The sequence below is a fragment of the Rhinolophus sinicus genome, linkage group LG01 (assembly GCF_036562045.2).
Source record: "Rhinolophus sinicus isolate RSC01 linkage group LG01, ASM3656204v1, whole genome shotgun sequence".
NCBI classification, from domain to species: Eukaryota; Metazoa; Chordata; class Mammalia; order Chiroptera; family Rhinolophidae; genus Rhinolophus; species Rhinolophus sinicus.
In genome coordinates this window covers 183,954,438-183,970,676 of record NC_133751.1, presented here as the reverse complement: position 1 = coordinate 183,970,676, position 16,239 = coordinate 183,954,438, and the positions used below count along the sequence as shown (strand labels likewise).

The window sequence follows — 16,239 nt, the reverse complement described above, 5'->3', positions numbered from 1 at the left end:
GGAAAAAGGATATACCAGTCATGGCCAACTCATAATTTAAAGGTCGATTTCAAAATTCTGTAAAAGCAGAAATCTCATAGTAGAAATGGGGATTAAAAATACAGAATTTAGTTTGTGCCATGTTGGATATGGTCGTGTCCTTAGTTTGTTTCTGTGTTAGACAACAATCTAATACACCCACGATGTTCTAGGTGATGGAGAGGGCCTGTGGAAATCTATGTGATATCCTTTGCACCTGAGAAGTAAGCTGTTAATTCCTTTCATTTTCAATGAAATGATCTTTCCCAGCTTATAAAATAGGGCTTAGATCAAGAACTGAGTCCCAACTGGACACCCTCCTCACTTTAAACTCAAGGTCATACACTGATCAAGAAAATTTCTTAGGTAGAACTTTGGTACTGTCCATGATGTGGAATGCATTTGTTGTACATTTCAGTATATTCTTTCAGAAGAATGCCTCTTCCAAATGAAGCCTTTCACTTTTGACTGCTCCAAATTAGAACAAAGAGACAAAAAGTAAAAATGAAGTGTGCCATTAGGTTTTTATTGTTTATGGTTATCTATGATTATTTGAGAAAATAATGAAAAGTAAATTAATAGAATAATCTTCAAAGGATAATTACATAGCAACATCTGAAGGCTGCATAATTTTTTATGAAATAATTACATAGCTACACCTGAAGTGCTAGTTTTAGCGAGGAGTACTTTGCATAATATGTCTTTGATAGAACATTTGAAAACAAAAGTCTACCACAGGGGGATCATACCTCTCCTGAGAAAAAAGAAAAACATTCCCAAACTACCAAATCAGATTTGCACCATAAGTCTTTAAACTTAATGAATGCTACTAAAAACACAATACTAACTTACTGCACATTTATCATGGGTTTTTAGCGCAATAAACTGTATCGTGTTTTTAGTAGCATTCATTAAATTAAAACTACTTATATTTATGATATTTGCTACAGTGTGAATGTTTGTGTCCCCCCAAAATTCATATGTTGAAATCCTAACCCCCAAAATGATGATATTAGGAGGTAGGGCATTTGAGAAGTGCTTAGATCATAAGGGTGGAGCCCTCATAACTGGAATTAATGCCTAATAAAAGAGGCTCTAGAGAGATCTAGAAAGATCCCTAGCCCCTTCCACCATGTGATGACACAGTGGGACGTTTTAACAGGTTTTCTTAAATGAGCATAAAGATACTGTAAATAGTTCAGCATTTTAAGTTGCCTAACAAATTCCCCAAGCTGAAAAATTTCATAGATATCTTTAAAAGTAAAAGCAAAAGTCTCAGCATTGTCTCTTTGACGCGATTAAAATGTTTTGGAACTAGACAGAGGTAATGGTTTACCACTTAGTGAAGGTACTACATGCCACTGAATTATACATGTAAAAAAAAAGAAGTCTTGACACTAAGAAGCACACATCACAAAAAGAAAAGAAAACATGAATTTTATTTTGTTTCTGAACATTCATCTTTTTTTGGATACTTCTTTTTATAGTATAATAGTCATGGAAAATATGACATTCATACAAGTTTTAAAAATGAGGTCTAAAAATCTATCAAAATGTGTTTCTTCATTTGTTTTACATTTGTAATTTCAAAGTCTATGATTTTCTTTTTGGAAACATCACTCTTGTTGCTGTGAGGTGAGTGAATGAGAGAGGAAGCAGATTAACCTGTTGGGAAACTACTTTAATAGTCCAGGTAAAAGATAACAAAAGCTGGATATCTGTATAGGCTGTAGGTGAGGAAAGAGAAGAATAAAAGATGACTCCTAGGTTTTGAACTTGAATAACTGGGGGGATGGTGGTGCCATTGAAAACAATTCGAAAGACCAAGAGAAGAAAAGTTTGGACCCAGGAACCAAGAGTTCTGATTAGAAATGTTAAGTGTGAGGTACCTACTCAATATTGAAGTATGGATGTCAAGTAGGCAGGTGAATATACAAATATGGGACTCAGAAGGTTAGAGGTATAAAGAAGAAAATGATGAATTCAAGTCATGATATTAAAGACTTGAGACTGGAAGTGGTCACTCTGGGTGTGGGGAGGGTTATAGAAAGAAAAGAGAACCCCAAACCAAGCTGTGGGGCATTCCCATAATTCTAGAGGCTGGATGTAAAAGACTAAGAAGAAATGGGCAGTGAGGTGGGAAAGCTGCTGTGTCATAGAAGCAGAGAGATGAAGAAAATGTTTCAAATAGGAGAGAATAATCAACCGTGAACAATGCTACTGCGCGAGCAAATAAGATAAGGCTAAACAGTGACCACTAGATTTGTTCACCTGAAGCTCCGTTTAATTGAGCACCTAGGATTTACTAGGATCTACAGTAAGTGCTTCTCCTACAACAAATATTTGCTCCTCACAACTCAATGAGGTGGTTTTTTTTTCTTCTTCTTCTAAACAAATACAATCCTTATCAAATTTGTTTTCTGAAAAAAGTTAAAATTAACGACTGATTTTCAATTCAAGGGTGACCATTATCAAAATAACTGTACTGCCTCATCTAGCACAAAGACTGTAAGATGAGTGAGTACTCTCAGTGAGATGATTATTCTAAAATCCAATAGCAAATCTCCAGATATTAAAAACCAGATGTTAATTATTCTAGTTCAACTTTATTTTCAACATGTGAATTTAAGCACTTTATTCATGTCCTGATTTACCACTTCTTTGTGGCAATCAAATTTAAAAACTATCTTCATCTAACATAAGGCACACTATAAAAAAGAACTTTTCTCAACTCTCAAAAGGAAAACAAATTCTTATAAAATGGCATATTTATTTGGGATTATAATGGGCTAGGCTGTAACCTGGTCTTACAGCAAAGGAATATATTTAGTTCTATTAGCCTAAATGCAATATTTCTTTTAATAGTAGAAATCTTCTTAGGTAACTTCTTTCTACTTTAGGCATTATTACTACTCAACAATGAAATCTTTCTTTTTCTTTCGCATTTCTTAACATGTGTTCTCTCCAAATTTATCAGTGCAAATTACAGTTCTTTTTTCTGGTTTCAAACATAGATGAACATATCATGCTTAATTCTCATTCATTTTAATAATAATAATAATAAATTACCAAGATTTATCATTAAAAAATTTGGTATCTTAAGTAAGGTAACTTTATCACAGAATAGATAGTACAACGTGTAGAAATTTTCCATGTATGAAAATAATATTTTAAAAGAGGGTGCAATTCTATTATTCATAAGATAAAGACAAGATTACTTAAATGCTTTCCATTTAAAAGGATTAAAAATAAATTCAAAATACACAACATTTTAAAAATTATCAAGTTTCCTATTGAACATTTACTGAGATCTGCTCTCTCACTGATACCTTCAGGTATCTTCCAAATAGAGTATGAAGGAACAAGAAATTTGGAATTACAAGTTATGGGTTGGAGAACTGTTCTAATCAATTACCAGCTATATGTGAATACACTTTGTGAATTTAAGGGCATTGTATATATCTTAATTTTTATTTCCATCACTTTAAAAGTATTTGCATAATGGATATTGAGAAAAGCTTAGGCTTCTAAAGCCATAATTTCACAACATACCACAATGCTAAGGATTGAGAAGTAGCTGAAAAAAATCTCAGTGTCCCAAAAATAATTCAGATGAAAAAATTATCTTGGGCTTTCAAGCAAATTAATGTCCTTCAGAAACTAGTATTTTAGCCTTCATTATTTAAAATGTCTGCCTACACATTTGGCTTCTCTTCCTAGTAGGAAAGCCTCTCCTAAATTGTAATTCTGATAATTCTGCTTCTTACTAACATATCTCAAGCAATGTATTTAAAAGCTACTGGTATAGAAAATAAATATGTATAAAAAATTAAGACATATTCTACTGAATAACTTTATACTCAACATAATTGACCTGGTGCTTGATAATGAATGGAAGATATCAGTTAAAATAGACTCAAATAAATGTTTAAATATAAATTCAATCATCATTTCCAAAAATGGATGGTTTCCAGACCTTTTCCGTGAAGGGTCTGCTAATTAGAATTTCACCCTGTCATTTTTGTGTCAAACACAGCCTTATCCTATAGCCTACTAATCTAATTTTTATCCCTTGAAGGAAAACAAGGACTTAAAGATATTTGCAAAGCAATCTGAATTTCTGTTGCAATCTTTTAGAAGCTTTTCATACATACCTGACATATAAGTATTTCTTAAAATATTCTCATTTTTAAAAAGTCTTTCCAGAAATGTAACTTCATTTTCATAACAACTACTCTTTGTTTTAGTTTATGCAGTTTTAAAAATTAAATTATGTAATTACAACAAAAAATTTCAACTGGCCTAAACAGCTTGTGGAGTGTGGCAATGGGGTGCTACAGCCAGCTCCCAGCCAGTTCACAGAAGCCAGCTGGATGCATCTTTTCCCAGCTCCTCACTGAGCAACCTCACTTTGTTAACTTGAAAACAGCCATGATGGGATTATTTACACCACGGCTATCAGCTAATATTTTAATTCAGGCTTTTTTTCAGAGAGCCAGGCGTTAAACCTTTACCAGCCTACCAGAAGTATTGGATATATTAGCAAATAGCCTACTGACCAAGCCTCTTTAGAATGCTCTAGGCTTCAGCCAAGTTATTTCATAAGGGAAATGGTTAAGTAGAGTATGATTAAGGAAGTTTCCACTTTATCTTCAAGAGGGGCCAATGGAAGGCAATAACTATTTATCATAAACCTTTTAAGTGGTACTGAAATAACATTGAATCATCTTATTTTGACAGAAGTAACACAAGATTATTCATCTTTCCAATATTTAAATCATCAGTTAAAGATGATCTCTTTGAGCACACCTTTATTATATGTTTATCTCCTATAATTATATCTGCCACAAATCATAACAATTAGTAAGAAAAATTAACATGTTAGCCAAGCAAAGACATGAAATGAAATAAAATTAGAAGGCAGTGACCAAACACATAGATGAAGAAAAGTAGAGAATAAGAATTTTAAATCAAGACAAGTGAAAGATGCCACACAAATAGTTAAATCCATTAATTACCATCATTATTAAAGGAAGGGAAAGTTTAGAGTTATGAAATTTCTATAAAACTCAGTGTTCCAAAACACCATGAAATAAATGATGTCAAATACCATTTCCAGAAAAATAGAGCATCTAAGGATCTTGGCTTTAATAAGTAACAAATAATAATTGAATATAAAGTGAAATGTATTCTTTCTCAAGTAAGCTGTCGTGTCCAAAACCCATTGAGTCTATCTTCTTACCGTTTTGTGATCATTAACAATCATAAGTTCCAAATATTTCATTTCTTCAAACACACCACGAGATGGCTGTGGAAAATACAAATACATGGTCAGAGATAACAGCACCATCTCTGAGGCTGACTGTTAAGTTGTTAACTGACTGAATTTCAGAAGAACTCTTTGCTGCCTACTTTATAAACACCCTCAAAGAAACTTGGTCAGGGAAATTGAAAAAACTGATAGTAAAGCGTGAGTAAACATTCAGGTATTCAGAAAAGAACTATATGTAACTACCATCAGAGATATGTTCTCCATTTAATGTAATTACCATTAAATAGAGGCTGTTCTCACAAAATAGAGAACAGCCCATGTAGTTTTTATATGATTTTTATATATAAAAACATTCTAGAGAAAAATGTACAGTATAATTCTGTTAAGATAAATTATCTCTATTTCTGTGGTATTAAGATGTGATAAAAATATTCATATCTATTTAAAACTTCAAGGAAAACCTATGTAAAACTTATTTAGTAAGAATAGCACAGTACATCTGGAAAAAGATACCACTGTAGTCAAACAGAAACCTTAACTCAATGGAGTGAAATTCTAATAATGATACACTAATTATTCAACACACAACTTTTCAAAGGAACAAATATTAACAATTACAATATTCTAAATTCTTCCAAATTTTTATTATTACTAGATAACCCTTTAAGAGCAAAGGCTAAGTATTTATTTCCCCTCACCTTCTCCCTTATTCCCATCTCCCCCTAACCCCCCTTCTAGCAATCTTCAATTTTTCCTCTATATCTCTGAGGCTATTTCTGATTAGTTTGTTCATTTATTCTATTATTTAGATTCCACATATAAGTGACATTATATGATATTTGTCTTTCTCTGTCTGACTTATTTCACTTAGCATAATGTTCTCTAGGTCCATCCATATCGTTGCAAATGGTAAGATTTCGTTCTTCGTTATGGCTGCGTAATACTCCATTGTATAAATGTACCATAGTTTCTTAATCCAGTCATCTACCAATCGGCATTTCAGTTGTTTCCATGTCCTGGCTATTGTAAATAGTACTGCAATAAACATAGGTATGCGTATATTTTTTCAAATTAATGTCTTGGATTTCTCTGAATAGATGCCTAAGAGTAGAATTGCTGGGTCATAAGGTAGTTCTATTTCCAGTTTTTTATGTGTGTGTGTTTCTTTCTTTCTTTTTGTTTTTTTATTTCCAGTTTTTTGAGAAACCTCCATACTGATTTCTATAGTCGCTGCACCAATCTGCAATCCCACCAACAGTGCACCATGGTTCCCTTTTCTCCACAACCTTGCCAGCACTTGTCATTTGTTGATTTATTGATGATAACCATTCTGGGAAGCTCTTTATTTCTCTTTCAATTTTAAACGATAGCCTTGCTGGATAAAACAGAATTCAGCAATCTAGGTTGTAGGCCTTTGTTTTTCATCACTTTGAATACCTCCTGCCACTCCCTTCTGGCCTGCAAAGTTTCTGTAGAAAAGTCATTTGATAGTTTTATAAGAGTTCCATTGTATGTAACTTGCTGTCTTTCTCTTGCTGCTTTTAAGATTCTCTTTGTCGTTAACCTTTGCCATTTTAACTATAATGTGCCTTGGTGTGGGCCTGTTTGGGTTTATCCTGGTTGGACCTCTCTGCACTTCCTGGGCTTGTATGTCAGTTTCCTTCATCAGGTTAGGGTAATTTTCGGACTTTATTACTTCAAATATATTCTCGATCCCTTGCTCCTTGTCTTCACCTTCTGGTATTCCTATGATGCGCATGTTGTTGCGCTTGATGTTATCGCAGAGGTCTCTTAGACCATTTTCATTGTTTTTTATTCTTTTTTGTTGTTGTTGTTCCGCTTGGGTGATCCCTGCTAACTTGTCTTCTAAGTCGCTGATTCGATCCTCTGCTTCATCTAACCTGCTGGTAATTCCTTCAAGTGTGTTCTTTATTTCAGTTATTGTATTCTTTAGTTCTAAATGGCTTTTTTTTAATGATTTCTCTATTCTTCTTTATGTCATCACTAAGCTCCTTAAACATTCTTACCATCAATGTTCTGAACTCTGTCTCTGATAGGTTGGTTACCTCTATTTCATTTGGCTCCAATTCTGGAGGTTACTTCTGTTCTTTTATTTGGGACATGTTTCTTTGTTTCCCCATTCTGGCGGACTCTCTGTGTTTGCTTCTATGTATTAGGTAGATCCCCTAGGGTTCTTGGTCTTTGCTGGGTTATCTTATGCAGTATGCGTCCTTTATATTTGACTTGTACCACTTCCCTATTCTCCTGTGCGTGTGCTCCAAAGGTGACCCTTGTGTTGTATGTATTCTCCTGTTAAAGTTGAGCCTTAATTGCTTTTTGCTTGTCAGTAGATGGGGCTGACTCCTAGGCTGACTAGTTGTGAGACTTGGCTATGCTCACAGTGGATGAGCTGCTGCGTGAGGGTTGACTGCTCTGATGAGGCTTGGCCCCTATGGGCTCTTGTGCCTGTAGAGAATTCCCTCTGGGTGTGTCACTTGTAGGTCAAACCTGGTAATACTCTGGTTTGGTCTGGAGTTGGCCTCTGTGTATGTTGAATCGTGTGCCTCTTAAGGCTAAGTATTTTAGTCATCTTTGGACTTCTGTTTCTTTTTCATAGTTCAAAAATTACAAGGTCATTGATTAGTTTATATTTGATAGAGGTGAACTATAGTGAAATGTCATTAGTCTATATAAAACATTATTACTGACCACATCTTCAAGAGTAAACAAAAAGAAATCTCTAAAAACAACAACAAAACACACACACACAAACACACACACACACACACACACACACACACACACACACACACGGCCAAAAAAATGTATACACATTTTAAAATAACATCTTTTTTATCTTTTATTTAAAAGATGTTATTTTAAGATGTGTATACATTTTTTGGTACCCCCAAGATAGACAGACAGACAGACAGATTCCACAATCACTATAATACAAGCTCATAAAAAGACAATGATTTAAACTGCAAGTTTTTGATGCCTGGAAGTCTAATTTTTTCACAAAAAATATATTCAGCAAAACATTATTTAAAATGTGCAAATTCCAGTATAATTAATTACTCATTAAGTTATCTAGTAAATTACCATGTAGTCTATAAGCTGTGGAATTAATTCTCCATTATATAGCATTCACCATATAATTACTAGATAGTCCCCATCATTACAGCTTTCTAACCTATTATGAAAAGGACTAGGAACATGATTTCGGTTACAAAGCCCCTGTACATTTATCAATACATGGAGCTATACGACAGATGCTGATTATATAATTATATGACTCTTATTTAGTAACCATCATGATACTAATGGTCAAATAGATCCATTCTGTTCAGAAAGACACATCCAGTTTCAAAATTTGGTATAACAAAGTACTTAATTTGAAAGCAATAAAAATAAGTGTTATTAGCCAAACATTTTGAAGCCTAACTCCTCCCCCTGCTTATTTTGTTAACAGAAATGCTTAATATGATGTTATATCAGCCATATTTTTAAAGCCTGCTATACTTTCAATAGAAAAAAAATGCACTGCACTTTTCATTTGAAAACAGAGCTAAAACAATATATTCCTCATATAATATTAGGGTTCATAAAACCCTGTAATCGGTTTACCTCACTAATAGGGAAAATTGAATAAGAAACAATACGTCTATAAGACTCAAATTATAGGGGGTTGGGTTTGTTGTTTTTGTTTGTAAGAGAAAGTTGCCAAAATCTAAACTGTTTTAGGTACACTTAGATACTGTGTGATGACAGGGAGCCATTGTACTGAGTGAAATGGCCACACCTGTGGCTCAATGCCACACTCACATTCACTGCTCTCTTCCTCCTCCTTTTCAACCACTGTAATTCAGACAGAAAGGGCCACTGTTCACTGCTTTCCATACCTGTGGAAAAGAAAACAGAATATAAAGATCTATGCTCTACTGCATTTCAATGGGAATACGTGTTTTTAAAAAATTACATGAAGGCACAGTAGCACTGATAGCATATTTCATCTCAAAATCAAATTAAGGTGAAAAGGTATGCTGACCATTACACATTTCACATTCTCATGGTCACAAATGTGATTCAACTTATAATTAATAAATTATAATACATAATTCAAACATAATTTTCTTCCAAACATCATCAAAAATATATGTTCAAAACTCATTAGGATAAGCATATTTGACATACTAGCATCTGACCCTCAGTTTCTGGACGTTTAAGAGAATTCTACTATGCTTAATTCATTTTGGAATTTAAAAATAATGTGTGCCATAAGCGTTTGCATAAATTATTAAAGACTTTTGGTATTAATATACAGAAGTAGACACATCACATGCCACGATAATCCAAAATAAGCTTTTGCAAATCAATATGCTTAACATGCCTCAGGACCAGAGCATAAGAGAGAGACAATGCAAGTTGGCTAAAGAGCAGTTAAATGCCAAGAAAATGTAAGGATGAACCTCACTGTAAATCACTCCATTCAATTTGGCCACGCTCTCTGGTTCCTAGCACAGCTTTATTCTTGGGCATCATATTTCAGTCCTTCCACCAGAAACAATTCTTCATGCCTCATCACATGAAAGCCACAGTTCACTCCACTGCCTACTCACATTGCTCACTCCAGATCTTGAGCCAATTCTACTTCCCAACAAGCCCACATATCTACCGAGTTCCACCAAGTCATGGCTCCAGCTACATAAAATAGAATAGCTATACGAATTAAAACTTACTGAGATTCTTCATTTGCTTAGAATATTGTCCCGCCAAGGTTTTCTGGATTATATGTGGTCGACCTGTGCTTTTCTGAAATGGAAGCAATTGTAGACAATTTAAAAGCAAGATGTGATTGTGCCTCTATGGAATAGTGTGAGAACTTTCTCTAATATCCTTCCTAAAATAGGGACATTTATATGCTAATGTTTTAGCTATCAAAAATGAACAGTACATGACTCATTGAAAATTTAATTTTAAATAAAATAGAGCATCATCCAATTGCTCCCGTTTAGATAAAAGCAATAGCTTTATTAGCTACTCTTAAGCCTTAGCTTCCTTCAAAGTCGTGAATAGGAAGTTCACAAGAAAGAACACAAGTAGTCAATAAATATGTGAAAAAATGATGATACTTTAATATTCCTTCAAAATGCAACTTTTTAAAAAACACATGCAAATTTTTGCCTTCAAGTTGGCAAAGCTTTAAAAATTAAGATAACCATTATTAAGTATGGCTACAAGGCAAAAAGCCCGCTCTTACACTGCTGGTAGGAGAAAACCGGCAGCATAGTTGAAAGAGAAATTTAGCAATTCTATCACTAACCTTGCAAACATTCATATCCTTTGCCTTACAAATTACTTTTAGATATGTCTTATTTCCATTCCTAATATTACTATTAGCTTCCATTACTGAGTGCATAGTATGTGCCAGGCACTGATAACGAACACATTTCCCAATTTCATCCTCACAAGAACTCCATACAGTGCATATTTTATCCCCCTTTTACAACTAAAAATATTGAGGCTCAGAGAGGTACATTACTGAGTTTAAATTATATTACAAAATAATGATCCAACTTATTTTTAAAATGTATGAGAATATTATCATTGGAAAACTGGAAGAATATACACTGAAAAGTGAAGAGAAGTTATCTCTGGGGGAAGGGCTGATGGATAATTACTACTTAATTAATTTTTTGTTTACTTTGCTTTTCCAAATTTACTACAATATGTTAGTTTTATAATCAGAAAGAAATAACTTAAAAAAAAGAGTATTCTTAATAAAGTACATAAAAGACTTAACAATAATTAAGAGTTTGCTACTCATTTATTATTTAAGAGATAATATGAATTCTCATTAGAAATATCCCATCCTTATTACTTGATTTACTGTAAAGCATACTATAATTAATAATAATAAACTAAATATGAAAAATATCTAAATTCAAGTACAATAACTCTTAATTCTGGTAATAGGTGAAAAGATACCTAGAGTAACGAGACTCACAGCTAGATTAGCAACACAATTTTAAAAATTGATTAATTTAAAGTTTCAAGCACTGTTCCTTTCCCTCCACCCCTGGTGAAGATGAGGACAAATTGTTACATGAACAAAAGGTAGGCAGTAAGAAAGAAGGCAGAAAAACAAAACACATTAAGCATATAACAATCAGCCCCCGAAAAATATAATTATGGGTATACCAATGCAAAACCAATGCTTTAAATATTAGAATAATAACAGTTTATATTTATAAATTTCTTCAACAGTTTATTAGATAAAGTTATATACATTTATTAATTCATCAAATCTACAAAATTGCCCTACTAGAGATATACTGAAAAATTATCTCATTTTACATATTTAAAAATTCTAAGGCTTAGGGAGTGGTACTTTTATTTTTTTGTTTTGTTCTTTAGGTTTTGCTTTATTTTGTTTTTGTTTTTTTTAAGGTAATGGGGCTATTAATCAATGCCAGAAATCAAAGTCAATTTTTTGCTGAATGAGCCAAATAATTTTGCTGTATACAGGTTATCTACCTACTACTGAGTATGGGGAAAACCATTTACTCAACTAAAATGTCTTTATCTAAGTGGGATTGTCTAATTACCTGGTAATTTTTATAGTCACTATTTGAAAAATGACACAGGATTACTCAAATGTTAACCATTTAAAATTTAATCACTTTTGTGTCTCAAATTTGAAATTTACCCCATATTCATATATACATTGCCACAACAAAGAAAAAGTGTTTGTCTGTTCAACTATTATCTACATTTGCAATCTCTAAAGATAAAAAACATTTTCTGCTCCCCATGAAATGATTGCAATATTCTGATTCCATCACTCTCAAAGTATCACTTTCCCATCGGCAGGCCTTTGCACTGATATGACCTCCCGACTGTTACTTCTCAGTGCTTTCATCTCCTATCGCTCTCTCCCTCTTGTCCACTCCTCTCCAACTTAACTGGGTTCCTCAAAGTTCCTACAACACACGAGGAACAGTCCTGCCTCACGGCCTTTGCATTTGCTCTTCTGAAATGTTCTCCCAGCTCCCTAATTTCTTGAAGATCTTCATTCAAAATTACCATCTCATTGTGTCCTTCCCTGGATAGTTATTATGAAGGTTTAATTCTACCCTTCTGGCTTCATCTTTTCTCCTTAGCTTGTATCACTGCCTAACATACCGTAGGTAATTACTTATTCATCATTCTGTTCATTCCTGTCCGCCCCTGTCGACTAGAAGCTCCATTTGACTCAGGCTCTATGTCTGTTTTGTTCACTATATCCCCAGCACTTAAAATAGTACCCAGCATGTAGTAAGCCCGCATTACAGTATTTGATGAATATATATCAAATTTTAAATTTGGTTGCATCCTATTAGTAAGCAACACTATTAGAGTGTATTGAGATAAAATTGACATATAACATGGTATAAGTTTAAGGTGTACAACATAATGATTTGATATATGTATATATTGCAAAATGATCTCTGCCATAAGTTCAGTGAACATCCACCACCTCACATGACACAAATTTTTCTTGTGATGGGAACTTTGAAAACCTACTCTCTTAGAAACTTTCAAATATACAGTATGGTACTGTTAACTATAATCGCCATGTTGTATATTCCATCCCCAGAACTGATTTATCTCATAACTGGAAGATTGTACCTTTTGACCATCTTCACCCATTTCCCCTATTGGCCTCTGGTAACCGCTAATCTGTTCTGTATTTCTATGAGTTTAGGTTTTTATAGATTCTACAGATAGGTGAGATCATACAGTATTTCTTTGCCTGACTTATTTCACTTAACATAAGGCCTCTATGATTTCTTGTCTAGGTTGCTGGCCTGTGCATGACTCTAAACATTCTTTTCTTCCCTAGCTCTAAAGAAACCTAAATATTAAAGAAAAGGAAGTCGGTCAGTATAAAACAAAATGTTCTCTCTGCTCTCTCTACCGACTGAAAAAGAACTGGCCTTCACCTCAGAAAACCTAGGAGAGTTGCCTCGTATCATCCCTTACTGGTGTGGCCTGGGTTGTGTGATGTAAGCTTTAAGACGCATGATGTCATCCTAAGTTTGAAATAGGTACTATGTATAAATGCACGTAGACATCTACATTATGTTCTCTTTATTGTTCAAAGGCAAAGATGCTGAAAGAATAAAACACCTTAAGGCAACGGATGTCACAATCAGACTTACCTCATCATGAATCAGCTCTAGTGGTTCTATCATATACACAAACGTATTATCTTCAAACATCCCACTGCAAGACAAGAAAGCACACAAGGAGAGAATTAACAAATGGAGCAAACAGCAAGACATAGGAGGTGAGCTTCACATGGTGTCTTTAAAACTAAACAGTATACCTAAATAAATATCTTTATACTGCCCCAAATCTAATTCACTTACCTGGATGGACTACAGATAAGTGGTCCCTACACTGTACTACTCAGCATATATGCTACACAAGGTATAAAAAGTGTACACCAAAAGCATACAAATTACACCTGATATAATTAATTTTTGAAATTAGATGAACAGATTAGAATCTGAGATAGAACTATTCATGCAGTTCCAGTATCACAAGTTATTATTCCAGAATAATGTACAACTACTACACATTTCTTGTTATACAAATCCAATACCTATAGGAAAATAGACAGGGTATTTATGTATAAGAATAATCTAAAACCATCTGATTCTGAAGAGGCAAACAGAGGATCTTTATGCTTGCAAATTGTGAATTTCCATTGAGCAGTATGACTGTGATGAAAATCACATTTTATTTTCAGAGATATGGGATTTTTTAAGATTTTCAAGATCTTTTTTCCTCACATGGCCATAACTAGATCTTTACATGAAGTGTTCTGTGTTCAGGTCTGAAAGGTGCTTACAAATGTTTGTTTTTCTTTAGATCCTGCCTCAAAGCTGATGCATGAGCTCCTCTTTCATAACCCACCCTCACTCGGCTAATTCCTACTTACTTTTAGGTCTAATCTGATTGATATGCCTTCTGGCATACACCTCTGGGAAATCTTCCTGGACTAGGTTCGGTTACCCTATAAGTCCCTGTCCGACCCTTCATAGTACCTACCAAAAAAGGCAAATTAAATATGTTTCTGCATAATCATTTCTTTGAATCTCCTACAAGCTCTAAGTGTTAAGAGAGCAGAGATTCCGCCCTCCTTGTTCATCACTCCATATCCAGTCCCTTACATGGCACAGAAGACACTACAATAAATATCTGCGAAAGAAAAGATGGAAAGGGTGAACGAAGTGAAAGCAAGTTCATTCTCCCAATGAAAGTCCCACGTACTGAAGTCCATTGCAGGTCGACAGAGCTGCCCTGGAGTCCTTGACACCTCGGATGCTTCCGTGATAGTAACAGTGCTCTCCACCCTACAACACAGAAGAACGTGTGATTGAGAAATTATGCTTACTGCATCATGAGTCACTCTTTGGGATGCTTCTATAAAGCAAAAAGATATGTGAGGATGGACCTAGAAACTCCTACTGGTTAATGTGAAATCACAAAGAGCACCAGGCAATTTTTTCAACAGTCTTGTAATGAGCATATGTATATGAACTTAAATGAAGAAGAAAAGGCTTTAACAGGAATAAGACACCAATGCAACTGGTACACCTTACATATCTTTCTTAAGCATGGAAGGAAGTAGATACTTACCAGATATTGTTATGGAATAAGGCCTTCTACCTAACTGAGGAGAGACCCCAATGTTGTTATTTATGATCATTTTTTATGGAAAACTACATAAAACCTTATTATTCGCTTTCTTATTTTTTTAAATTAATTTTTAAAAAATTTAGAAATAATATATGGATTCAGTTTTCAAAGTCAAATAGTAACTACAAGGCCTATTTAAAAAAAAAAATATAGCAGCTCTCTTTCTCCCTCTCTCCCCACCTCCACAGCAATCATTTTTAACTCTTTTAGCTGCTTCTTCTACTGTTTATTTTGAATATATTTCTGAATGGAATATTTTTTATACTATTATGTCCTGATTCATTTCACTTCAGAAAATGTCTTCCTAAATATAGAATCTTAAAACCTCTCTTGCCTCCAATAAATTCTAATACATATCATCAGTTTGGGTTAAGTTGACATTTAGTGTTGATAACAACTACGCAAATATTGTTCATAGCTATGCCACTGTGATTATATTTACATTTTCTTTCTTGCTCCATTTTTAATTTTTTAAGAATTTTTTGCTTTGTGTTCTTGTTTATTTTTCTGTGTATCTAATATCCCCATTATCTAAAAGATTATCTACAACTCTTCTCCCATGGTCAAATACATCTGGTAATTGATCATATGCATTTTGTTCTTGGAGACACCCCTCTCCTAGGCCTTTTGTACTGCTGCTATTCATGATTTCTCTGTAGGATCACCCCGGGAACTTCCTTAGCTTCCCTTCTATATTGACTCCTAGATCATATGTCTTATCCATTCATGGTCTCACCTTCCCCTTTTCTGGAGGTACACATCCTCTGGTACTTTCTTGAAAAAGTGTTCATGGAAGATAAATTTGTTGAGAACTTGCACGTATGAAAATGTCCTTATCTGCCTTTATACTTGAGTGATCATTTGGGTGGGTAGAGAATTCTAGATTGGAAATTATTTTCCCTCGGCATTTCAACAACATTGTACACAGTCTTATACTTTTAACGTTGCTGTTGAGAATTGGATTTAATTCTAATGTTTGATATTTTCTATCAAATCTATTTTTCCCCTTTCATGAACACTTTGGGAAATTTTATTCATCCTCATTTTCATGAAATCTCATGATGTGCATTGGTGTGGGTTTTTGTTTATTCACTGCATCGGGTATTCTGTCACACTTTTAGTCAAGAAAATACATGCACTTCAGTTCTGGGAAAATTTCATTATTTCTCTGATAATTCCCATCTTTCCATTTGTCTCTA

The 16,239-nt window shown here is 34.0% G+C and overlaps 1 protein-coding gene across 4 annotated transcripts in view; it reads right to left on the bottom strand.

Moving 5' to 3' along the window:
* The window catches only part of ADAM23 (ADAM metallopeptidase domain 23), a 154,229-nt gene that overhangs the window by 58,323 nt on the left and 79,667 nt on the right, over positions 1–16,239 (bottom strand). For all 4 annotated transcript variants that reach the window (XM_019726899.2, XM_074340983.1, XM_019726901.2 and 1 more), the window contains exons 5-9: positions 14,612–14,694; positions 13,495–13,558; positions 10,030–10,102; positions 9,116–9,192; positions 5,261–5,326 (exon numbers count right to left, since the gene is read on the bottom strand). In XM_019726899.2, coding sequence (XP_019582458.2) covers positions 5,261–5,326; positions 9,116–9,192; positions 10,030–10,102; positions 13,495–13,558; positions 14,612–14,694 — 363 coding nt within the window. The remainder of the gene's footprint in view (positions 1–5,260; positions 5,327–9,115; positions 9,193–10,029; positions 10,103–13,494; positions 13,559–14,611; positions 14,695–16,239) is intronic.